Below are 27,530 nucleotides of genomic sequence, written 5' to 3'. Positions count from 1 at the left end.
CAAATAGAGTACCACAACACTCAATCAATAACAAAACCCAAACTTGACATCAAATTTACAACACAATGACAACAAAGAGAATTAACTAGAAAACATAAATTTTAAGCTTCTATTGCATTGCATTCCTCTCTAGAATGCTTAATTGTTCCCCCAAGTCTTGATTAATGCTTTAAAGTCATGTCAAATCATTATTTTATTCTAGCAATTACAAATACATCACATATATAATTACATAAATTATAATTTTTATGCTACCATATATTTTTAAAATTACTTTTTTTAAAGGATCTAAATTTTAAGAAATAAATAATAAAAAAAGTTTATAAAAATAATTTTATTTTGATTTAATAAATTATTAATTAGAAAGAAGAGCCTAAATTATAATTATTGTTCTCAATAATGTAATCAATTGAAAAAATTAAATTAATAACGAGAGGAATTTAACAATTCAATTTGAAAGATACTATTGAAGTTCACAAAAATAAACAATCTACGAAATCACACCAACACAACCAAAAAACACAAAGACCTCATAATTATCCCACGTCTTTATGGGAAGACTTCTAATTAAGAAAAAAAAAGCTAACATTTGTACCCATAGAAGGTTCAAGGGATAGCCAATAGGATATTAAAGATAAAACTTAAACATACTTTAATAATAAACAATTAGCTGTAAAATAATTAAAATTTGTTATAAACATCATATAAATTAATAGAAATTAACTTAATAATATACATCATAATTATTAAAAATTATTATACTAATATGCTATAACAATGGAACCTAATTATTTTAAATTAGCTTAATATTTAAGTAGTGAATAAATTTATAAACAAATAAAAATAATAAAAATTTGATCTCTAATGAATTTAATTCTGGAATCTACATTGTCACTCTCATGCTCATGTCTGTAAATGTTGTATTGTTAGAAGGCTGTGTTCCATGGAAGAAATTTGTTTTGTGAAACCTTAGTACAACATCATTTTTGGGTTGCATTGTTTATTAGAGGTCAATTTAAAGGTGAGAGTCAGAGTTGAAGCTACAAATTTGGATTATCTACAACATGACCTCTTCAAATTTTTGAACATTATTGAGGATGACAACAAAAAGCATGAGTAAATCAGACCTAACACTATTTGTCTTGGGAGTTTGGCACTATATTTGAGGGTGGCTAGGGTTTGAACAAGTCTAAAGTATTTTGGTATATAAATCAATATACTTATTTCATCTTTTTCTAGAAAAAAAATAAAGAAAAATCATTGTAATGCATTTTTGAAATTTTTGGGTGAGATAAAAGGATATTTTGTACTTTTCCTAAGTTTAGTAATATTTAAAAATTTGTTTCTTTAGCAAAAAAATCAAATTACTAATCTGATCTTAAATAAGAGTTTATTGTAGAATTTCTTATATGCAAATGAATTTTCATATTTTTTTGTGCCTTAGTTTTGGAAATATTGTTGTTTTTCTATTATCTGTATTTGAGGATATTATAGACCTTGATCTCAAACATTCATTGACTAATTTTTTTTAATTGTGAACCCCACTGAAATCCTCATTTATCTTTTAAAAAGAGTCACCCTAATCTATGAACCATAATATTATTGACAATTTACAATAATGCAATAAAACCATAAATATTTATAAGTTTATACGTGAGTGCATTATTTTGATTGAAGACCCACTAAATTTCGTGTGTATCCACAAAAAGAAAAGGTAAATTATAAATATGCAAAGAACCTTGATTGATGATAAGTTTTTTATTCATTTAGTATCTTAATTAATTATGAGCTTTTTGTCTCATTTTATATTGTTGCTATTTTTCAATTGATAACTTGGTAAGCCCTCACTTATCTAGGAAAATAAAGCAACCTTATTCTATATACCCTTTACTCTTGGCAATTTAGGTTAATAAGTAATAACCTTAACTACTAACGATTTTATACTTGATAACGCAATCTAAGTAACACAAAATTATCAAGTTATATAGGATAATGCAAAATAGCCTTAATCATTGATGCTTTGCAGGGAAGAAAAAACAATCGAGAGACATTTTTTACTATTGGCAAGGGCAATTTTTTTTTGAAACATTATTAAATTAAAATGGATGGACTAGATGGTTCGAAGCAAATATAATGGTTGTAACAACAAAATATACAAAAATATCTCAAATTTATGTATTGAAAGAGAAAACACCTTTGAGATCCTATTGACATAAATTTCAATTCAAATAAAATGGAAAATTAGTGAAATGAAATTTGAACATACCAAACTTTGTTACTCTTCGAATTTGACATGTTTAATACTCAAAGCTTGCAATTTATGAATACATGAGATTTTGTCAAAGGTGACATTTCTTCTCAAGGGTTTGTGTTCATGAAAATATAAAGCTATTGTTAATATAACACAAGGCCATTCATAGCTAATTATTAGCAAGACTAAAAAATCTACAATTATAGTGACAGATATATATCAACATGTTGGGTGGTGATCAAGGGCAGCGACAAAGAAACATGACTAGGAATAGCAATGCTAGGGATAGCAATGCAAAATCTTCTAAAGGGTTACTTCATGTTCCCATGCGATTGCTTAACTCTATTTTTTGCTTAAAATTAAGCAGTTAAGTGTTCCATGCAACTTTAAATTTGTGAAAAAAAGGGATAATTTAGAATCTTTCACTATTTTGATGTTGCCGTTATTGTTTAGGAATTAGAAATAAGTTGTGAAAGAAAAAGGGGGGCTGAAATAAGCAGCTGCATATTGACAAAAATGCTATGTGGCTCCACAATTTGCTTTCTCTCTTTTTTTTAAAGATTTTATTTCTATCTTTTTTTTTAAATTTTAAATGTAGAAATTAGTATTAATACTATTAATACAAAGTTAAGATGTTTTATTTAAAAATAAGTACCAAAGATAAATATTCATGGGGCGAACTACTCCACAAATAATTCCTAAAAATATTTTGCAAGGCCTGCTAGCCAAAATAAGCTAAGCAATCGCATGGAAACATACCCTTACGAAGAATAAGCTAAGCAGCCACATGAAAACATATCCTTAAGAAAGCATTAATGTATTCAATTGAAATGATAACATCTTATTTATCAACATTGAAAATATTTTTTTGCATTGTCTAACACCTAAAAAGTTATATCTGAAAATAGTTTAACCATAAGTTAAAGTTGTTTTGAAGCGTAAGACAGACTTTAGGTAATTTGTAGACATGAACTAATTTTAGTTTTTCTATTTTAATAAAAAAATTTGCTACTTAAACATCGGAAATGTTAGAATTAAATAGCAACTGAAAAAAATGTTAGAATTAAATAGCAACTGAAAAAATCACAGCTGGCTGGTTAAAAATAAGCAACAAATTTTATTACCCATGAACCAGCGGCTCCAAAATTGCCCGTTGGGAAAATTGAGCCGTGGTTGCACAGCCAGAAGCCGGAAAACCAGACGTTCCCACGACATGGATGACAATATAATCATTCCAAGTAAAGATTATTCAATGAACATTTGGATTCACATTTTTTGATCAGCAATTTGTTCAACTTTAATTCAAGGATTTAAAATTATCGTTATAGCTCAAATTTAATTCAGCGATCTGGGGGAATCAATTTACAGTCTCGAGTGGTACTCTCCAAGAAAAAAGTTCAAAACATAAAAATCTTTTTGCATGGAGTTACCATCTGTGGCTGGGTAATTTTGCAACTTTAGGGATAGGTTTTACGAAAACACTTTGCAAGCGGTAAGTGCCAGGGTCGTGCGAACATTATTGCAACTCGAGGAGAATTTGCTAAATCAAATTTAGTATTTGATGGAGGATCTGCGCCGCTTCTCAATTACTGCGATATTCAATTCCCAGATGAGATAAAGAAAAGCCAAAAAATCAAGATAGGCCTATTGAACGGTGTTAAACCAGAAGCTGGTAATAAATATGCGAAATAAACGCAGCGGCGGTCAGAAAATTTACTGGCGGGCACGAATTAGGTAGAGAAGGTGATCCGGTGGATAACAAGTTTGGTTCTGGTATCAGTAGTTTTCTTCGTTCGGACCATTTTATTTCGTTACCTGCAATTTTCTCGGAGGAGGGCAAGGATGCACATTTGACCGTATTTATTAATTAATGGAAAATAAAAGACACGTTGTAGTTTCATTATTAATTAATTATTAAATACAGTCAAACGTTTATTCTGATGTCTGGAAGACAGTATAAGGGCAAGGCCATTGAATTTGTGGTTATGGCCGAGGGGCGAGTATTAACATGGAATAGTAGTCGGTGTATGAACTATAGTCCTTGAAGGCCATAAAAAATAATGGCGTCTATCATCATAGAAAGAAGGGATAGTGGGCAACATCTATACTGGAGCATTATGGATGCACTTTTGAATATTTATTAGTTAATTCAAATTCAAAACAACACATGGTTTTGAATATGAATTAATTAATAAATATGGTCAAAAGTGCATACAGTGTAGTTGACAGACGATATATTAGTTTAATGCCTTCCGATTCAGGTCGTGAAACGGAGGTTCTGGCACTCAAAGTTCATTTTCTCGGAGGGGAAAGGGCTTATCCTTCTTTCTTCAAATCTAACCTAATCTAGTTCAATGGCAGCATCAATGACAGTTACTAGTGCTACTCAGAGGCCTTCCTGTTTCTGTGGAGAATGGTTTGGTCTGTCAAGTCGAAATCCAAATAAACAGATTAGATTACCGACCTCAATTTTACGAAGCCCATCTACCAGCAAATCTAGATGTAGCAGGGTAATCACGATGGCTGTTTCTGTTGAAAAGAAATACACCACTCAAAAGTCTGAGGAGATGTTCACTGCCGCCAAGGTTAGTATTTCTGCCTTCATTGTATTTGTCAATTTCATTCTTTGTTTGCCACGTCACTGTTTCATAGTTTATCTCAATATTCAATTGATACAAACATACGCGACCTAAGCCATGAAAATGAGATGGTCAGGTTGCCAGAGTTTTACAGCTAAGCAATACGGCAGGAGAGACAGATTTGACTATACTCGGTAGGCTCCACGGTGTGTGATGAAAAGATCATCAACATAGAAAGTAAGAATCACAATTTCATGACATCAAGATTCATGTCAGAACATCTTCTGTATGATCACTGATCAGTTGTCGTTCCCGTAGCTCATTAATTGAACTAAATTTCATAGCAGGACGAAAAATACATAGATTTCATAGCATGTTATGGGCATTCATTCAAAACTTCACCCTAGTGTTGCAGATTGCAGATTTTGATCCAAACCGTTTTAGCAGCGTTTAGTATTTACTGCTCATATTAACTAATAATTTCTAGTAGGTTTAAGAAGTAGTCAAAACATGGTGACCCTGATGGAAGTATGCATGTTCACCCATCACATGGAGAAATTCTTAAGAATGCTATGAAAATGAATGCATTAAGAATGATGGAAGCAGAATTTCAAATTGCCCTAGTAAACAATGATCTGATTTTTATAGAGAAGTTCCTCCAGCTCTAAATGAATGTATAATTGATAGAGTACTTAGTCCCAAGGATAATACAGCTGGCGAATGCTTACTCCCCTTTGAGCATAGGCAGTTCTAGGTTACGATTTTCTAGTAAGATGGCTTTTGAGATATAGAGCCAAAATGGTAGAAGGCAATTCAATTCAATATATTTAGGCCTTTTTAAATTCAATATGCACCCCGAGCCAAGTTGATGCTTGGCATTTCTAGTTGATCAACGATTAAAATTTAAAACCATATTACGCAAAGATTACATTATTATTTTTTATAACAGACACTCATCGCAGTCTTATTAGCGGGGAATTTAATATCAAGCTTAAATTAATGCCTCCTTTGGGTTTCGGTTACATTGTCATCGCTGCATTAATACAGAGAACATTCTCAACAAGGCTTGAATCCAGGTCATCATCATGGCAGTCACTTCTACCTCTAGACCATGGCTTACTGGAGACAGTATGATAATTAGGAATCGGTCATTGAACCAAAATCATTTCTTTTTGAAGTTCATTTTTATATATAAAGGGCAATATGGATATTGTATAATTTCCCATTGACACGCTGAATTTTTTCTACAAGATATCCAGTGTGGAAATACATCAGCAGTTTTATTGGCAAATAGGGGGGTTTCAATTTCATTCACAGGGTACTTATCACTTCTTGGATTGTAATTGCTGACTTATTAGGTTCAACTACTCTAGCTGTTTGAGACCCACAAATCATTCTGAACGGAGCTCAAAATTTTGTGGAATATGTTCTTGAATTTGTTTGGGACTTGGCTAGAACTCAGATTCAATTCTAGATTATGCTTTTCTAGTAAGATGGCTTTTGACTTTTGAGCTATAGAGCCAAAATGGCAGAAGCCAATTCTTTTCAATATATTGAGGCCTTTTTAAACTCAATAGGTACTCTGAGCCAAGTTGATGCTTGGCCCTCCTAGTTGTGTTGGTTGAAAATTTTGTACATTTGGGGAAATATACAAAATTGTGGTTTCAACCACAGCACACGAGTAAAAACTCTCCTAATTAAGGGAAGGCTCCCCCTATCTAACTAAAACTGAAATAAAAACAGGATGGTACAACAGTCTTCCTTCTTTCTTTAAGAAAGACAATATCCTTTTCTCTTCACAGAAAAGGATAGCGATTGAATATGAACAGTAATAACCACTTTTGAGAGAAAGGAAATGAACTTTCCTAAAAGCGCATAGACTTCCGTCACTTCCTTCAGGACGGGACAACAATATCAAGCTCAAAGACTTGATATTGGAAGTCCTATCTACCCTTTGCTATACTAAATTTTACAATGAATAAAAGACGACAGCACAAAGACTGGAATAATTTATTCTTTTAACACAAAGACAAGAACTAATGCAAGCTCAAAGACTTGCTGCTATTTCTTATCAAACAATAATTTTTTCTCAAGAACAGACGCAAGCTCAAAGACTTGCTGCTCCTTCTAGAGATTTCCTATTTTAATTAATCTTCTCTACTTGCAGCTCAAAGACTTCAAATCAGATTGGACTAAGCTCCTTTAGAAACACTTTGCATAGAATAAATAAAAAGAATGAAACTCAAACTTGTAGCTCAAAGACTCAAAACTTGAGTAATCTTTCTTTACTATTCTTCAAAACCTTCAATTCACATACATAAGCTCAAAGACTTCTTGCTGTAAATTTGGCAGAGTTTTTGCTTGCTTTCCCAAAAAGATAAAGATTACAAAGGACCCTCTCTTCTATTTATAGGAGAGGAGCCTTGAGAAAAAGGTGGGAGGATCCTAACTAACTTGAGAAATTCCCTCAACCACCAAGACCTATTCAACAACTAATTATGACTTCATTAACTAACTAAGACTTATTCCAACTACAGTCCTAATTGGACACAACTTGTAGTTGCCTTACCAGTAATTACAAAAATGCAAGTGATGACAACTTGCAATTACAAAAATGCAAGTGATGACAACTTGCCGAAAGGAAAACTACGATTTTGAAATTACAATTTTAAAATTTTACAAGTAGTGTTAAAAACACTTAAGTTGCAACTTTTGAAGATACGAACAATTCGAACTTCTGAATAACTTTCTGCAATTCATCAGGATCTGGTTCATGAGTGTTCATAGCCACCACCCTAGTTTTTACGATGACATCATGGCATTGGCATAGCGTGGAATTGCCTTTTTCCAATGCTGACCGGATTTCCTGCAACTCAGTTTGATACTTAATCAATATTTGAATGGAAGCGACTGAGAATTGCTCACTTCTCCATTCATCATGAATCTTGAGTTGCAGATCTGCAAGAACTTCTTCCTCGGGCAGCAGCTCATCATTCTGATTTAAAATGTCGCAGGATGCCTTTTTGCAATGGGAGGTTACAACTTGAAAGACTGCTTCACGCAACTTTAAGGTTTCATCAATTTCTTCAATGAGTGATTTGAAAACAAGAGATTTGTTCTCCAGAAGTTCCTCATATTCAATGTACATGACTCTGGAAGGAATCACGTCATGCACCTGAAGAACGCCCAATTGATGTTGAGGCATCTTTCGCCAAGAAACTAAATTTCCCTCAACCTTCTCCAAATTTAGTTTGAAAGCACCCAAGATTTGATTCAACTTATCTTCAATGATCTCCAATTTAACCATCGTTTCAAATACCTGTCTTATGACTTGTGAACATAAGTCATGCAGTTGATCAACCCAGGTGTCTAAGGCTTGAACCTTTTGGGCAGCTCTCTCGATACCTTGGATTGGTTTGCTGACCTTGGAAGAAATAGGTATTTGGCCTTCTCCACTTGAAGGTTGAGTAATACTTTGGATAGCTGCCATGAGTCTTTGATTCTCTACTTCCAGTTGATCTTTCTTGGTCAATACCTCATCATACCGTTGTACCAATGTAGCCACTGTGTGTTGAGCATCGTGCTTGACAACCTCATGAGTCTGCTTACCCAGTTGAACTTTGGTGATCCGATAATCAACTGCTTGCATTTCTTCAACTGGTTTATCTGATATTGGTTCAGCAATCTCTGCCACTCTCATCCGGTTTTCATCAACGATCACCCTTGAAATTGTCTTTGCCCTCTTAACAGCTTTAGGTTTTGATTGTTTCAACTGTTGGTAGTTGAAAGGATCAGGTGAGATCACCTGCTTCTTTCTCTTTGCAGTGAAGGAATTGAGCCATGGAGGTAAAGCCATTAACTCTGATTCTGGGATAGAGGGAGAAGCAGTTTCTGTTTGAATAACAGTGGTGACCTTGGGAGAAGTGTCGGTTTGGATAGCCACCATAGTTTGCTGAGTGACGACAGGATGTGATGAAGATGTCATGAACTCATCAAAACAGGGCATAGAAGTATCAATATCAGACACAGGTACATATGAAGAATCTTCTGAAAAAGATATTCAACAAATTTTCCTGAGGATGGCCTTGAGATGGTTCTGCTGCTGAAAGTGGGAGGATGTTCTGCGGAGATTTTGAAACTGAAGGGGCAGATTGTGAGCTCACATCTATCACAGGAGGAAACATGGGTACCTCAATAGGAAGTGAAGAAAGAGAATTATGTGGAGACTCTGTAGAAAGTGACTGAGGAGCATTATCAGATTGAGTTTCTTCCTCTGAAGCTTCAGGATCAATCACATGAATTTCCAACTGTGGCTTCTCCTTGCCTTGAACTGTTATTTCCTGAGGAGGAAGCACCATTGCACGACTGACTCGCAATTTAATCCTCGTACTAGAAGAGGATGCACCTTCTTTGTTGTCTAGTTGAATTTCAGACTTCCGCCCAAGAGGACTTGTAGAATCATCTTCTTTCCCAACCTTAATCTTAATGAGCTTGACACCATTATTCTTTAGCCAGATATTGGTATTGGCAAGAACTGACTGGAATCTATCCAAGATAGAAGTGCCTTCCTTGTGGGACCAGTGGATAGAAGGAAGCGGAGCCTCATCAACATTCTGATTGACAAACTCAGGATCAAGAACGTTACCATCATCAATCATACCTTGTGGCATGTTCACGAGGTTCAAATCCACAATCTGTTCTGCAGTGAGTCGGCAGTAATCCATCTTGCGAATCTCCTTTTCGGTACGAAGATCAGCCCAGATAGCTTCTATCCGGTGTACATGGATGAAAGTCTTCTTGATCTTCTCCTTCATGCCTCGATAATCGAAATCAGCTCTAGGTTTGAATCTTTTGAGTCTGATTTCCTGCAACTCAGTCTCCATAGCCCTGGCCTTGATTGAAGTCATTAGAGAATATTGACCAATCTTCAATGGGTTGTTGGAAGAAATACCCATGCCAACCTTGTGCTTAACTAACTGGTGTGTATGCATAGCCATGATCTGCCTTCCCAATTCCATGAGAATAATCTTATCTGTTGGGTACCGTGGGAGCATGTAAGGCTGCCCGCCATAGCATCCAACTCTCATGTAGGTAAAAGTTGGAAATTGGAGAAACAAACAACCATATTCTTTCACCTTTTCCCATGCTTCATCTGAGACTCTTTTGTTTTTTGGGTTCTTGTCAAATTGACACAAATAATGACCAAAGAAAGCATCCTGAACCCTTCTGAAATGAGACCTACTTGATCTTAGAGGCAACTGATCATAGTATTCCCAAACCGGTACAAGCATGCGGTCACCCTTGGTGGAAAGACCTGGGAAATGTCCCAGTGACACAGCAATATACACGAGATATGAATTCATGTAGAAGGTGAAGGTAGTAGGGACGACTGCAAGTTGCTCACACAAAGCATCACTGATTATTTCACCCCAACAGATGTGCTGAGACTGCCTTACTAACATAATAAATTGGTACATCCAAGGTTCAAAAACATTGGAATGCTCCAATCCCATCATACGGCTAAGAAGAGTAATAGTATCACCGATCTCATTCTTGAAATCAGACCGATATAACTTTGCCCATCTGGTAAGCGCAATGCGAGGTTCATGAATCCATTTGTTGATATGACGCTTACAGTCTTTCTCCCTTTTGGCAAAGTATTCAGCTGCACTTTGCTTAGAGATCTCTATATAAATGGTTTCGGAAGGTATTTTGAAAACCCTCTCTATAGCTTCTGCATCCAGGCGAATGATCACTTCCCCGTCATCATTTCTAATGACTCGTGTCTCTTTGTCAAAATGATGAGCACATGCTAGAATAAATTTTGGTTCTAGGGCAGCAACTGGAAAGGATGCGGCATGATGGATATGGCTGTCCAGCAACCGTTGCATATCACCCTCCTTCGGATCTTCAATCCTTTGTATGAATTCGGACATGTCAACATGCCCTATCTCAGTATCCTTGATATGATCAAGGGAGGAGGAGATCTGTGACTGCAGAACTTCATTCTGGTATTTATCATACCTGTATTTCATCTTTTTTGGAGTGGGAGATGATGATACATCTGTCATCTGGAAACAATTGGGAATGCTGCAATGTAAATCCAAGAGTATCAAGGCAATATCAAAGTCAGTATCTTTAGACATTTTCACTCCTCCAAATGAGAAAGTTCAACTTTCGTATTTTGGTTTTGTGAGAGGAGATATAAGAGGTGGAAAAATAAGCTTTGGACTTATTTCAGGTTTTGAAACATGTTTTGCAAGTACACAAGAGGGAAGTGCAAACGTGCAATCGGGTTTTAAATTCCGAATGCAATTATACTTGCAAAACACGAAGCATGAATAAATGGGAGGAGAATGAATTTTCAGTTTGGAAGTTGGGAAGAACACATTTGCAATTGGTTTTCTAAATCCAAATGCAAACTTATTTACAAACTGAAAATCGAAGGAATGGATGGAAAAAGGTATTTAGGCATGCGGGAAATGATGAAGATGATAAGTACGGATGAGGGAATTGGAAGCGGATAGGTAAAAATGAATTTCGGGAAGATCACTTGGAACTTTGTCATGCCAAAATGGGAAGGACTTCCAACTTGCAATCCGGATTTCAAAACCCGAAATTGGGAAGAACTTGATTTTTTCGTCATTGAAACTTGATTTTTGGACTAAAGAAGGTTAAGTCTCTGTCCAAAAAGGGAAGAACGCATCTTGAGGTAGAACTTTTCACACTTGCAAATTTCTTTGCAAATTGGGAAGATTGCAAATTGGGAAGAACATATTTTTCTTATTTTGAAACTTGATCTTTTGGATCAAAGAAGGTTAAGTCTTTGTCCAAAAAAAGGGAAGAACACATATTTTCCTCTTACTTGCAATCGGGTTTCTAAAACCCGAATGCAAGTAAAGAAGGAGAATTTTCAATGGGGAAGAACACATTACTTTACAAATTTCTTTGTAAAATGGGGAATTTCCTCTCATAAACCCAATATGAACATGAACAAAACCAAAACTTAAACAAGAAGATGTAAGGAAAGAAACAAGAAAGAAATACAAAAATAAAAATTACCTTGAAAAGATGAGGAGAGATTCAAGCTTGTAGAGTCAACCAAACATGGAAGATGAAACCCTTTAAATAGAATTTAAACAAAGGAAGAAACTTAGCCACGCGTGGTGACCAAAGAAAAACCGATTTGCTATAAAAATGCCATGAATAATGCCAAGGAAGTAGTTCGAAAATGATTTGATTCATCATTAAATACAAGAGAAAGCAAAAATGATTTTGAATTGAAAGCATACCTTGAATGAGAAAGGTGCGAAACTTGCAAAAAACGTGACTGGTTTTTAGGGCGTTTTTGCAAATCGATTCCCCAAAAATGCGCACAAAACGGTTTGAATGAAGTTTGAAATCCAACGCATTTATGATTAAATAAAAAACGCCTTAGGAAAGAGTAGATTCGAACCTCCAAACCATGGCAAATGGCACAAATACATGATTCAGAAAAAAAAACGTTGAAGAAGACAAATAGCGATAATCAGTTTGATAGATGCGTAAAACAAGGGTTTGAATCCTTCAAAGTTGCAGCAAATCCGCATTTGGAAGGAATCCCTATCCTTCCTCCAAAAAATTCGAACCCAAATCAGTTTGCAAAGGCATGGGAGAAATTTTGGGTTTTAAAAATGAAACAAGTTTTCAAAATGTTCATATTTTTGCCTCTAAGGCAAATTTCGGGTTTTAGAAAAGGAAATACAAGTTAAATTACTTGTAATAGGGAAATAGAATTCCCTTTACAAGTGATTTTACTTAAAACATGTAAAGGGATTTTAAAATCCCATTTACAAGTTCTATTTAAAAATAAAATATAACTTTAAGTCATAAAAACATGTAAAGGGGTTTTAAAAACCCATTTACAAGTTTTATAAAACAGTTAAGTCATTCTACTAGTAAAGGGGGTTTTAAAACCCTTTTTACCAGTTTCCAAAAACTTGTAATTGGAGAAAAATTCCCCTACAAGACCAAAAGCTTCAAGGGGGTTTTAAAAAACAAATTACTAGTTATTGGTAATTATCGAAAAATTCCCCTACATTGAAGCAAAAACATAGCAAACGGACTCGAAACGCGACGAAATTCAAAACGTAGCTTGGGGATGGATCAACAATCGATCCAGTCCAAGGATGGGGCGAATTTCTACCTCGGGAAGTGTGCCATAGAGTAATTTTTTTCATTTTTTAATAAAAATTTCCATGTGATAGTCCAATTTTTGAAATCAAAAATTGAGGACAACAAGTTGATCAATGATTAAAATTTAAAACCATACCACACAAAGAATACATTATTATTTTTACAACAGACATTCATTGCAGACTTATTAGATCACGGGGAATTCAATTTCAAGCTTAAATTGATGCCTCCTTGGGTTAGGTTACATTGTCATGGCTGCATTAATACAGAGAACATTCCCAACAAGGCTTGAATCCAGGTCATCATCATGGCAGTCACTTCTACCTGACCATAGCCTACTGGAGATAGTATCATTCTAAGACGAATTTGCACAGGCTAGTATTTCAAATTGAAGAGAACTAAAATTAATAGGGCAATCAATTAAGTGCTCACCTCGGAAGGTGTTTATAAGATCAAGATGTATTAAATTGCGCAGGATTCAGTCAAACTTAGTGACGTTAAACTTAATAGGAAAACTTAACAGAGCGCTGTGCAAATGGACAAAATATATCCCAATATGATATATGACACAATTTTTATCATGTATCTTCCAACAATTTGATTTGGTCTTTTAGGATTTATTCCAACCAGCTACATGCAGGTCAGTGGCATTATGCAAAGGATATTTATTGGTTGAAGTAAGACTTTCAAGAGGAGTTACCCTGCACTGTCATTAATGATCAATTTGAAGAATTTTCAAAATACCTAGATATTATGGCCTAATGTTAAATAACATTTAGCAGAAATCACACAATAATGAAATCTTCGAATGTGGAAGCATGCATAGATAATTACACTTTGAAACTTGTTTTCTATTCCTTCAATAAACTTACAACCAAGTTGCTGAATTGTGAGATTTTTCGGGTGGTTTTGGGTACGAAACGTACTGGAATTGGATTCTGAAACGAATCTCCCATGGGTACATCCGGGGTTCACGTTTTTAGATGCTGAAATGTTTAATGATTCTAGTTTGATCTTTTTGATATTCTTAAGACCTAAAGTGCTGATTAGTGAACTTAGAACTTATCTATCATGAGATTCTAATTTGATCTTTTTGATATTGAAAACTGAATTTAAATTAGTATGTTATGTTTCAAACTTTGAAATTTGTAATGGTTTTGTTTAGCATATGTATTGGTATATGACATCCTAATTTCAATTCTATTTTTTTATATATATATATATATATACGTACTGAAAACGTACCCAACCCCAAAACAATTTCTACCATACTGGTGTTTCGTACCCACACACCCATACCTGACTCGGCAACTTAAACTTACAAGGAAACCTTCACAGCTGATGCAATTCACAGCTGCATAAAAATCAACAACACGAACTATTTTGTTACACAGTTTTTCGTTCCTTCAAACAACTTAACTCTTTCATTCCTTTGAAAGACAATTTGTATATGAAACTTTCATCCTTCTCCTATCTTTATATTAATTCACTGAAAAATCTAATCTAGAAAAAATCAGCTTTTATTTACTAAAATCATCCTTATTACTTATGAGGATGAGATGGAAGATAAGTCTAAGTCATTAGTGACTGTCTACAATTTATTAGACATATTTAGCAAAATAAAAGACTCTCACTTTAGTCCTTAAAAGTGAAATGCAAAATAGACTGACTTCAACCGCATGATCTTTTCCCTGCATGTTTGCACTAGGCCTATGTGGCAGTTTCTAGCCAAGCTAAAAACTCAACTCTCCCTCTTAGCGAGGAAGGAATTCTGCACCAATCCAAAGTTTATCTTCAAGAGCCTCAAACTTCCCTTTTGCTGAGGGCTTGGTCAGAATATTAGCTACCTGCTGATCAGTGATTTATTGGAGCTGCACTGCTCCCTTATGAATCCTCTCTTTGATGAAGTGATATCTGATCTCTATGTGCTTGGACATGTCATGAAACATTAGATTCTTCGATAGTTTGACACAACTCTGATTATTATAGTAAATGACTATGGAATCCAACTCTTGATCAAGTAACCCTGGTAGCAACTTGTGAAGCTAGATGGTGTAATATCTCCCTTTTATAATTTTTGTTATTTTTTGTATTTTCCTATTTTTTTAAGAACACACCCCACTGGAACAGCAACTAAACTTGTAATACAAATGCTGTTTGCAACTAGCAAGTTGGAAACTTCACAAAAAACCTTAAATAACTTTAAATCACACTCAAGTCTGATTAGAAATCAATATGACAACAGTAAAAAAGTTGAATTTTCTTAAATCAAATGATGGGAAAAATGATGACAACACTGATATGCAAGATGGAAAGTGAATTTTCAGAATTAGTGCTTTCCCAAATCAACTCACAAGTGAACAATGAAAGATGTAAAGCAATATGACCATTGATAAGGCACTTCAAAAGATTTACTAATGCTTTCAAAGGCAGGTACAACACTATTGATGTTTGATATAACCTTTTGTTAATTGGAACAACACCTTATATGTCTGATGTAACCTTCCAGAATACTGGAAGAGCACCTTATATGACTGGTATAACCTTCTGATGACTGGTATGACACTTTATATGATTGATGTAACCTTCCAAAATAGTGGAACAGCACCTTATATGACCGATATAACCTTCTAATGATTGGAACATCTTATATGTAATAACTTGGGCTAGGAAATTAGTTTCACTTCTCTTACACTTTCAGACAGACTTACACAACAGGGTAATATCACCAGCATATATGGAATCACCACAACATCATAAATATTAAACAAAATGGAAAACTCAGATCTGATTTTACCAACTGTAGTACCAACATATCAGAAATCTTAGATCTTCATTATTTAGCATGCTCAATGACTAGTAGTAATGCTTACATACAATGTCTGAGAGGCGATGGCCCTTGGATGCAGACCTATAATTGATTTACAGTGGCTTGGAAGCAACTTACAGTTCAGTAGTCTCTTGTTGTGATTGAGCACAGATCTGCCCGCCTGGGTTTACAGGATGTGTTGTATCATTCAATCGCTTGTAGGCCTGGTGGCAGCGACTTGGAAGTGAAATTGGTGCCTGTAATCTAACATCTTGAGTGTAGGTTACTTTGTTATTGTCAAAAATACATAGCAGATCGCCCAAAACATGATGTTCTGAGTATAAGATTGCCTGAAGGTGGCACAGATTGGTCTTCTAATAGCAATATTCTCCTTGTAAAAAATATAAACCTGAAAATAGTCAATTCAATTATTTCCTTGCTAAAATTTCCAGTGAGGGAATAGCTCACAAGGCGAGATAGGGGTGACATCCTACCTAGCCAATGTCTTCTGAGATTTTTGTCTTGTAGGGCAGATAAATTCACATTGGTGTATGGGTCATCCTCAAACAGTCTTTTGGAGGAAGCTAGCGAACCCCCATTTATTACCTGTTTGAGTGAAATTTTGCAAAACATATCAGCCGACAGCTTGACAAATGGCAACGGCCCAAACAAAGAAAATTTTCATTAATTTATTTGATTTATTTTATTTTTATTTTTATTTTTTTAATTTCTAATTACTACATAATTAATATTATTATTAATAGAGTGTTTAAAATACTGTTATTAATTAAATTAAATTAGGCCGCTTGAATGGAGGGGACATGACAGTCCTGCTTCAAGAAAATTTAAACTTGGATTATCAAAAAACTCAGCTCCTTCCCATGTGGCGTCTTGAAAAGGCAAATTCTTCCATTTTACTAATTACTTGGGGACAATCTGGTCAATGCAACTGTACTTAAAGGTTGTGAGCATCCGCTCTTTTCAGGTGTTATAATTTTTGCCATTGAACCTCTGGTTGCCTTCCAACACATTATTGGGCAATGAAGCCATCTCTCCCGCTATCTGAAGTCATGGAAAATGAAGGAGCTTGCAATTTTGACTGAAATTTTTTAGAAATGTTTTTTGAAAACCAAAACAACAATCAACACCTTCAATTTTTGTAAAAAAATAGTAAAAAGTTAAAGAACCTGAAAATCATTCAAAAAAAATTCTGCAAATTTGAAAAAAACCAGGTCTGGAATCCGTCAAAAACCCTAGGTTGCAGGCCAGCAACCCTAGCCATTGCTGTTCAGAAAATGAACAGAAAATACCATGTTTTTAAAAAAATATCTGTAAAACCCTTAAATCTGCAAAAAAACCCACGTTTTTGTTAAAAACAGGCTGTAAAATGGTCATATTTTTATTAGCATCGTTTGAAGTCACTTTTCATGGTCCGTGGTATTTGACTATTCCACGTCTCTTCAAAACAAATACTCATGCCTATCAGATATCGTTTCATCTGCTGAATATAGATCGCTGACTATCGACCCTCCATCCATTACAATAACCTCTATTTTAGTGAATACATAATACTTAGGAATATATCTTAATCGTTATTGCTTTCCCAATATCCATCTTTCTTTGATTGTTGCCGGCTATGTCTCTTTAATAATCGATTACACGTTATAGTGAGAGAAATGATGAGTTGTAATTATCAATGATGATATGGCTATTGGTGTTTAGAAGAGGTCACTAACTTTGACCACCAATTGTAATCTTTAACGATATGGAGCCAGATGTTTTTTTTTTATATTTATTATAAGTTAAGCACATCATATGAAAATTGTCACAGTAGCAGATCCATGTGCTGTACAGAACATAGATCTCACAAGGTAGCTCGACCAGTTATATCATCAAAGAATACAGAGTTACATACAAAATATTTGAAAATGACTACCCTCCAAAAAGCATCACCTGGTAGATTCTACCCATGCAATCCAGCCCTGTGGTCTGTCAACCCATTTCAGTACTTTCTCATCAAACTCAAAAGTGGTGGCTGGGTCATGCAAAGCAGAAGCAGGAGGGATCGGAGGAGGCAGTGACTCCATCTCCAGATCAGCTTCCTCATCATCCACCAGATCTATCAAAGTGCACATTGGGGTAACAGCTAGAGGGAGTGTACAATCAGACTGCTTGCTCTCGCCCAGATGTTATTTAATCAAGTATATAATATATAAATTATATATTTATTATTTTAAATACATAAATTGTGTTTACAATTAAGAATAAGTAAATTATGTTTATATAATTAATTTATTTTTATAAGAATAAATATTAATTAAATAATAATATTTAATAAATTCCAAATAATCATGCATTGGTAATTAATAATAATAATTGTGTCATTTATGCTATATATATAACTATCAAGGAGGGGACATTACACCACTCATGCCAGAAAAATGTCTTGCCACAAATGAAATTCACTAAAACCATGGCAAGCGACTTTAACTTAAGATTTTTCTCATAATGTGTCTTGTTGTAGGGTGTGGGATATGAGGAGACATCTGCCCACTTTACTTTCAAGACAAGGCATATAAGGAGCCAAATGATTTTCCTCCACTAGGTAAAGGCAATTGTGATCAAGATCAAGACCTATAGCGACTTATGGAACCATCAACAGTAGTCATCTCGATGGATTGAGTAGTAGGAGTCAAGCTAGTCACAATCCCCCTATCCCCAAGACTAGGAATGTGCATCTCTCCTTAGAAGTGAATTCAGGCCTTGTGAAAAGCCTCAGCTGCTCCAAAATTATCGGCTAATTTTTAGCTCCTCATGTGAACACCCCCTAAACTAACTCTTAATGCTCACTCCCACTCTTCGACCACATTAAAAAAAATACAAAAAATTATTATTTTATAATGTGTTGTAAAGGAGAGCATAAAAGTTCAAACTATCAAGGCATGCATAATGTCCTTGAAGAATTGTGTGACAAAATTAAGATTGACCCAAGGAGATAAATTTTAAACAAGGACACACATCTTCAGGTGGAAACACTTTCCATTTCAAGGGAAAGATAAAAAATGATATACACCTTTTGATACTGAAAGTTAATCTAGAGAAATCATGTGAACATGTTGTAAAATTAGAGGTCTATTTTAGTTTGCACAAGATGGAATCATATGAGTGAGCTTCCTTGATATACTTAAAACTATCTAGTTATTCACTCACTTGTTGTGAATCTCATAAAACTTCTTTGCAGCCAAGAAGAATTCCACTAATATCTAAGTGGGAGCGTTTTAGAGTCTTGTTGAAGAAACAATTTTACTCCATATGTTGTAGGGAGGCTTGGTTGATACAATGACACTTTTGACATGATTGCTCTTTGCCGAGTATTTGGGGAGCATATACTTGCTTGTCTTCCACTAATGAGCTAGAGGATGGGGGCTTTATAATTTTTTGGGATGGAGACATGGAAGGGTGAGATTAGCTCTTGGATTAGAGGGTGAGGATTGATTACCTTTCAAGGGAAGCTCAAGGTGGAGGGTTGAGATCAGCTAAAGTGCATGGAGAAACGAGATGCTTGCAAGTGGTGGTTTGGGATAAGTGCAAATAGATAAGACAAGGATTGAGAAAAATGGATGGTGGAGATTACCTTGATTTGAGTGAAGGGTGGAAATGCAAGGAGTATTTTTGGATTCTACTAAGGGTTGACTTATTATTTTTAAATTGAAGTGGTGGAGGAATGTGCAAGACAATGAATTAAATAAATTAGGTTCATTTAATTAACAAATGGAAAAGGATAAGCTTAACTAATTAAAATTTAAATAATAAGGTTCAAATTAAAAATTAATCAAAAGAAAGGTTAGGCTAGGTTAATTAAATAAATAGGATTATTTAATTAACTAGTGATAGGAATTAATTAAATAATTGATGATGGAATTTAGCATAATTATTAAAAAAATGTAAATAGGATTTATTTCATTAACTATTGGAGTGAAGTTAATTAAATAATTTCATTAAATTAATTAGTGAAGATATGATGCAGGATGTTAGGTTAAAATGCAGAATTGGATTTAAGTGTCTACACAAATAAGCAAATACCATGTTGATGCCTATTATCCACTGATGAGTACATATTTTGTCTAAGAGCATATGGAATGTATAATGTCCCCTTCTCAGTGATGCTCATTCAGTGATCCAGTGGCCTATTCCAGAGACCCGTAGGCTATTTGGAAAGGAGAATTAGGGTTTCCTACTTTTGTGGAGTTCTACACGAGCTTTTTAGGGGTTGTCAGGAGGGAATTTTTTAGTTCTGTTTATGGTTTCCTTCTGGGTTTTTCATGAACTTCAGGGTGGCATAACATGCATTTGATTCTACGTTGAAGTGTGAACTTACTATTTTTAGTAAGTTAGGGTTTGGCTAACTGGATGGTAGAGTTTTATCGAGTTTTTCAAGCTCTTTCTCTGGGTGCGAAGATCATGTTTTTCGGAGCAGTATTTCATGACTTACGATTTTTAGTAAGTGGCAGTTTGAGCATTGCTATTTTTGGCAGTCTTGGGTAGGGCTCTGATCCAGTTCAGTTCAATGGTTCTCATTGCTCAGTTTCATCCTTGATTTTGATGATAATCAGTATTGGAGTTATATGTTATTTAATTAAATATTATTTCTTTATCCTAAGGTTTAATATTTAATTATTTTATTACTGATTAATTTTATTGTGGGCGACTTGGGGAAAAAAAAGATATATATGTCTGCTGTTAATATTATTATTTTTCTTAAGTTAGTGGCGCTAGAAAAAGGAGGCAAATTTCATGTGTTTATTATATTGTAAGTTGCAAATTATTCACCTAGGAAAAGTTCGAACTTTTGCCTAGGAAGACTGGGTAAAGTGGGCGCCATGTCTTGAGGGGACATGAAAATGAAATAAAGTGAGTTTCAAATGAATTTGGGTGCCATTTGCATTTGAATTTCAGAAGGAAAAATCTATAAATACAGGTGCTTGGCCTCTCATTTGGTTATCTTGAAGAAATCATATTGTTATGCTGTTGGAATGGTGAGCGAACTTGAGCTTCGAAGTTGTGGCTCCCTAGTTTAGCCAGTTTTGTACTTGAAAGTTGAAACATAGTACCTAGTTGAGTGTTGGATTGTGGTGAAGTTTTCAGTGTGCATTTTCAGTTTCCGGAGTCTTTTGTTTGCTGCTGTGATTTTTTGGTGTTGCTGGACATGGTGGCTGAAGCGATCTTTTGATTATATCTCCCTGCCTATTGACCATATCGTTCTGGGTATTGGCTCTTTCCATCCTTACTCCCTGGGTGATATAACTCACCAAGTTGTAGACTGGGATACGGAGATTTTGATTTATAGTTGTAAATCAAAATTTGCTGCTGGGCCGTACCGTTTGGGAGGTGCATTGGGTTGCGTGCATCACTTTTGGAGCTTCCATGTTGCTGGTTTGAGGTTTGAGATTGATTGCCTATGTTGTTTATTTCATTTGTTTCAGATTTGGTGTGATTTAGTGTGGATTTGAGTGAGTTGTTATCATTTTGGTGTTGCCGGTTGAAGCTGGAATTGTGCATTATTGACTTTCAGATTTGGTTCAGTAGTAGTGGCTTACTAGAAGTTATTTTGATAGCTGTTTATGATTGTAATCAATGTTGGACATCATTCATAATCGTCTATTCTATATTGTAAGGTTATGTAGTAGTACTACTAACCATTACTGGAGTGTTGCTTGTCCACTGCAAAGTGGAAGAGGCTGGCTTAGCCGCCTTTTGTTAGTAATACAGTTTTTGTAACTCTTGTCCTCCCGCTGAAATATGCGGTAGAGTGATTGAGCTGAATTTCCTTGTTGTTTCCTTGGCTGGTCCATCGCCAAGTAGTTTAGTTTCCATCTTGTTGGATAAGCAGAAGGGGCTGGCTTGCCGCCCGTGCATTGTAATTTCAGTTCAATTTATGGTGCTAACGATCCCTGGAACACCGTATGTTCTCACCCTCCTAGATTGGGCTCTCGGTGAACAAAAGGTGGAAGGGTTCCCTTTCAGTTGTTTTGGCATATTTCTCTAACCTTAACGGGTTATTGTGTTTGCATTGTAATCTTATTGAAAAAATAATTTTTTTTTTTAAGGGGAATATTACAGAATGAGACACTCAAATATGTGATTATCTTGTTTTTAGAAACGTTTCAGATGTCTGAAAGGCAGAAAATTGCAAGCTTGAAAATTATTGGATGCAGGGACTTGAGCTTGGCCCTGTGATCTACATGGCATATGGTTTTTCAAACTTTGGGAAATGCCTACTTTGAAAATATGAATTTCACATTTTTTTGATCTCTAGAGTCTTTTTGTCCTTAATTTATTGCCACATTGAAAAATTGAAAGTTGGAGGGTTTCTTTCCATCAATAATGGACATATAGACTGGAAAGCTGCAAAATTTTCAACAATCTCCAAGAAGAATAAACTTATTTTGTTGAAACTTTTTTTGTAATTAAAGATTTTAAACTTTCAAAGTCACACAAATTTATTTATGTGGATGCCATTGTGTAATTTTTTTTATTGTATTCAAAATTTTATTATTTGTGCATTAATTTTATTGGAAACAATGTTAAGACATAAGTTTGTACTAGATTTTGAGCAGCAAGTTTGATAGAATGACTCTGCAAAAACATCAGTAAAGTATTGTCAAAACTTACTAGCAGGATAATTTTGTTTTGATTGTTCAATGTTAGTCATTCCAATCAGGAAGTTGCCAAACGGCTTGGGAAGTTATTAATATCTAATTTTTTGAAGTTTTACACCTACCCCTTTCTTTTCAATATAACTTAAGTGTTTTACATTATTGTTTTTGGCATTTTGTCCTCACAATACCAATTGTTTCATATGTATATATTATATAACGATCTTGGTAGATACCTTTTTTTGTTTTTACTTTTAGTTCAACTTGGTATTGTGTTTTACCAGGAATTGATGCCAGGTGGCGTGAACTCCCCAGTGAGGGCTTTCAATTCAGTTGGTGGGCAACCAATTTTTTTTGATTCTGTGAAAGGTTCGCATGCATGGGATGTTGATGGAAATGAATATATTGACTATGTTGGCACTTGGGGTCCAGCAATTATTGGTCACGCAGATGAAAAGGTACTCTTTGCAAGATCTGCAGTCTTTTCTTTCAGTTTGTATGCTAGCACTGCTGAACTCCAAGTAAAAAGTAGAATTATAAAATTAGGATACCCAAATTGTGTCACCATGTACGAACTTTGATTTGTAATTATGCACTGATATTCATTATGCCAAAATTCTTCTAGTCACTCAGAAACGCTTTCAGATAACCCCAAAGTCACATTTCTTGGATAATTACTTGTGTGTTAATGCATTTTTGGTACCATTGAGCTAGACCTGTTGTTAGGTGAAGTCAATAGGAAAGAAAACACACAAGTTGGAACTAAAGAGAACATTAGAAAAATGGATAGTGGCTGCAAAACTTTTGGGGCTCGTGATAAGTATTCTTTTTAATTAATTTTGTCAACTAGGTTCCAGTTTTTTATCAATAATTAGAAAGCATTCAATTCTTTGTTCAAATTAGATGTATGTATAAGTGATAAAGGCGGCAGTAATGCAATAAGCACCAGCACTAGTCAGGGAAGAAGGCTTCACAGAAGAAGATTCGAAGATCAATAAGATATAAACCCAGGAAATTATTTGAAGATCAGTAAGATGTAAACCCAGAAAATTATTTGAAGATCAATAAGACATTTTAAAAATTAACTTGATGCTTGTATGGAGAATTGATGTATGATGTAGTGGAGGAAAACACTTAGTTTCCTATAAGTATGTTTAACTGAGGATTTGACCTTCATTTCTGGGTTCACAAAATCAATCTCACATAATTCTGTATATAGGTACGTCTACTGTCAAGTTGATTTGCTGAGCTTATGCCACTAGAGTTATGTGTGAATCTGAAAACTTGTCTGTAAGGTGCAAGGTCCTGAGTTAAATTTGGGGTATAGTTTCTTTGAAGAAAGGACGAAGTACAAGTCATGTGACTGAGCAGAATGATAGACCAAGGAAAGTTTGGTCTGCACTGTAAGAATTTAAAATGGGTCTCTTTGTAAGGATGAAGTAGTGTGGTCTTGGTTGTGTGCACCATAGTTATAGGACTTGGACTCAGCAGCCCATTTTTTTAACTCAGACTTGGGACTTGGCATGGTCTTGAGTCTCGACACAGACTAGGCAAAAAATAGAAAACCTCATAATTACACAAAAATAAATAAATGAATGCATTTAGAGAACATAAAAGTCTACTTTGACTATCAATTTGTAATAATTCAAACATTACACGGCATATGATCTTCAGACTTTGAAATTTTGAAATTTTATAGTTTCAAAGTTGAATAATACATTGTAATACAACAAAATTATAAATAATAAATCTATAACAGCATTATAATTGTTTACATATGATGATATGTCAAAATGAAAAAAAAAAACACAATCTATATCTTCCTCTTTCCCCTCATAGTGTAACTTAATTTTTAGGCCTCGAACTAGAAGGTAAGTCAATATCAAAACAATGACAGATTGTTTTTTCAAAAGTGCTTTAGTTTTCCTTCATTGCATCCAATTTTTCTGCTCCTCTGTCCAATTCTGCAAGATCTTCTTTAGTAAGGACATCATTTTGTTCATCAACAGCCCATTCACCATTAGGATCAAACTCATCCAAGTCAATGGAAACATGTGAAATGCCCTCCACCTTTCTAGTTCAAACATGGAGGTTGTATTGAACCGGGACAATATCATTGAGATGCTCTTGGGTCAACTTGTTTCTCTTCTTCGTGTGAATGCTCTCAAATAAGCTCTAATTGTGATCACACCCAAAAAGACTATAGGGCTAGGACAAAACATAGATGACTAGCTTATGAAGATTTGACGTGTAATTTTCCCACCACAAATCTACAGAAAAGCATTAAAAAAATATAAGAACTAAGTAAAAAAGGTTAAGAATTGAGTTTCTAATTTCTACTTGTAGTATTCAGCTAAAATTAAAAGATTATTTTTTTTCTTGGTTGTTTTTCTCTCCTTTGAATTGCTTGAGTTGAAGAAAAGATACTCCCCTCAGCACCTTGGTAGAACTTGAATAGATGGATTAAATATAGCAAGATAATTGTTATGTATGTAAAATGGATGTTTCTAGAGAGTTGACATTGCCAAATTCATAAAAAAAGATATTGTAAATCTCACCTCCAACTCATCAAGAACATTGTCTCTTATCTCAACATCTAGCACTATCTTATCAATGCATGAAATAATCCCTACCATGACCCCCTCATCAGCCTTAATTGTATTAGAGAAGTAGAACTTTGGGTTTAGGTGGCAGGCTAAGGCATGTATCAGCTGGTAAAGTTGTTTTTTCCATCTCCAATAAATGATGCACCAAATGATTTTATGTATTGTTTCCCACTATAGTAATGCAAATGGCCTCTTCGGGTTTATCCATGGCCTCATAGAGGAAACCCATAGGCATGCTGTCGCCATCCATCATATATGAAGAACCCTGACCAAAGGTTCTATCACCTAAAAAACTAAAAACAAATTTGAAATAATTATAAAATTAACCCTTTAAAAGAAAACAACAAATAGATAATTTTGTATAAATTTTTTGTTTCTTTTATTTTTTATGTACCTTGATTAATTCCTCTCCACTTTTGATGAACAAGCCATCAAAAACTGTTCTTGCAGTCTTCTCCCCTTCAACATTTTTGGAAAATGGAGACTCCAACCAAGCATTAGACACAAACATTTGGTTGAGATGAGGAATTGCACCAAGAATTCTTTGCAAAGAGAGGAAGTGGCTAGCAAATCGTGTCACTCTTGATTGTGCAATCTCCTTGCCATTTGTGTGCTTTCTCATCAAAAAAGGGACCCAAATATGGTTATAGAAAAATTTGGTAACTTGTTTAGCATCTTCAACCACACTTTTGACCCATCTAATCTTCCCTATGTCCTCTAACAGTAAATCTAGGCAATATGCAGCACAAGGAATCCAAGAAATAGTAGGATGCCTCTCCATAATAAGTCTTCTTGCGGCTACATATGTTGTTGTATTGTCCATGATAAGTTGGACAATGTTCTCGACCCCAATCTCCCGGATGACCCCATTGAATAGATTGCACAAAGTCTCTACATTTTTGATTTCATGTGAGGCATCTACAAACTTCACGAACACCAATGTGCTAATAGAAGCCACTAAAATGTTAAGAAGAGTCCTATTTTGCCCCTCTATCTGATAAAATACTGCAACCCTTTTTTCACACTTTGTTTTGACTATCAGCCACAAGCTGATTATTTTTTGTCTTCCTCTAGCAATGGCCCACTCAATTCTCTAGTTGTTGTAGTCTTAAACCCCTTACCAACAATTGTTAATGCATTCACCAACCCTTCCCAATATGGGTTGTTTGTCACATTTAAGGATTACTTTAGTACCAAATGCTTGTTGCTTCCATTTTACCTTCGTAGTGTCTTTCCTTATTCAAAGTGGTACCTTCAAGTGAGGGTTATGCTTTTGGGACATTGCATGGAATAAAGAAATTTGGTATGATCAAGGAATATGGCTAGAAATAGAACCCATAGGAGTCTCACCAATAAAGGAATATGGATGACAAATGTTTGGAGTTGGGGTAACTAAGGAAGATGTAGAAACATTTTGATTCATCACTGATGCTATTGCTTCCCTCGTTTTTTTGCAATTCCATTTTTTTCATTCCAAACTTAGCAAGTAGGCTATTCATCTCTCTTGTAACCTCTTCAAACACCTTAGGGCATGCCTTCACATTTTGTTCAAGTATTTTAGCAAGGTGATATTTTAATCTATTAATTCCTCCTATCATAGGCTACATGCATTCATTACATGTGACTTGTCCCTTGATAACTCCTATTGTCCCATACTTCCATGTAGGATCTTTTATACCACTCAATTATTTGAACTTGACAATGTTGTTTTAACATGGAAAAAAAAATAGCACGGTTTTGCAAAAATTTAGTGGCTGGAAAAATGATAAGCATTTTAAAACAAAAAATATAATGCACATAGAAGCTAAAAATGTTAGGAAATAATGGATGAGGGGTTATGGAATTTTTTTTATCCCCTAGTTTTTCAAGTTGTTTTTAGACAAAATAAAATAAAATAATAGTTACTTGTTTGATGATTTGATCAACTGTGAATCCTTAAAAAATATCTTCTCAAATCGTCTTCTTTCTATGTTGATGGTTCATTAGATGAAATGAGAAAACAAGAGCAAAAAATGACCAAAAAAGATGATTTTTCACTAAACAATGCATGATTATTATATTCAAGCACCACAAGAGTCTAAGCTTAGGACTTGAGAGTTCAAGCTTGAGACTTGATGAGTCTTGGAGTAGGTTTTGGCCAATTACTTTGATTCAATGCACTAGTTTGGTTGACTTGGTGCTGCTAGATTAGGGACTTGTGGTTTTGGCAAGTTCTTGTAGAGTCCTCAAACTATGTGTGCACTATGCTTGGAGTAGAAAGTTTGGCTTTGTCTTACCTATTGTGGGTGAAGGAATTCAAAGTGGGATATTGTGGAAAGGATGGCCTCTACTTGGGTGGTGAATGGCTTTTGTAGGGCGAATTTTTTGTACCCCTGGGGGATGTGCAAAATTATGGTTTCAGCCACAGTGTGTGAGTGTAAAACTCTCCCAATTTAGGGAAGGCTACCCCTATCT

General features: G+C 34.9%; 1 protein-coding gene across 2 annotated transcripts in view; it reads left to right on the top strand.

The window, feature by feature from the left end:
- Positions 1-3,380: 3,380 nt before the first annotated feature.
- Positions 3,381-27,530, top strand: part of LOC131071519 (glutamate-1-semialdehyde 2,1-aminomutase, chloroplastic) — an 80,257-nt gene continuing 56,107 nt past the window's right edge. The window contains exons 1-2 of one of the 2 annotated variants that reach the window (XM_058007418.2): positions 3,381-3,489; positions 22,755-22,928. In XM_058007418.2, the coding sequence (XP_057863401.1) occupies positions 22,761-22,928 (168 nt within the window). In that variant the 5' untranslated portion in view covers positions 3,381-3,489; positions 22,755-22,760. Of the gene's footprint in view, positions 3,490-3,526; positions 4,837-22,754; positions 22,929-27,530 lie in introns of those variants that run through there. The other variant, XM_058007417.2, reaches the window with a different exon arrangement.

This window comes from Cryptomeria japonica, chromosome 9 (assembly GCF_030272615.1).
Source record: "Cryptomeria japonica chromosome 9, Sugi_1.0, whole genome shotgun sequence".
Taxonomy (NCBI): domain Eukaryota; kingdom Viridiplantae; phylum Streptophyta; class Pinopsida; order Cupressales; family Cupressaceae; genus Cryptomeria; species Cryptomeria japonica.
The sequence above is the reverse complement of the archived record's forward strand: the minus strand, read 5'-3'. Positions and strand labels throughout refer to the sequence as shown.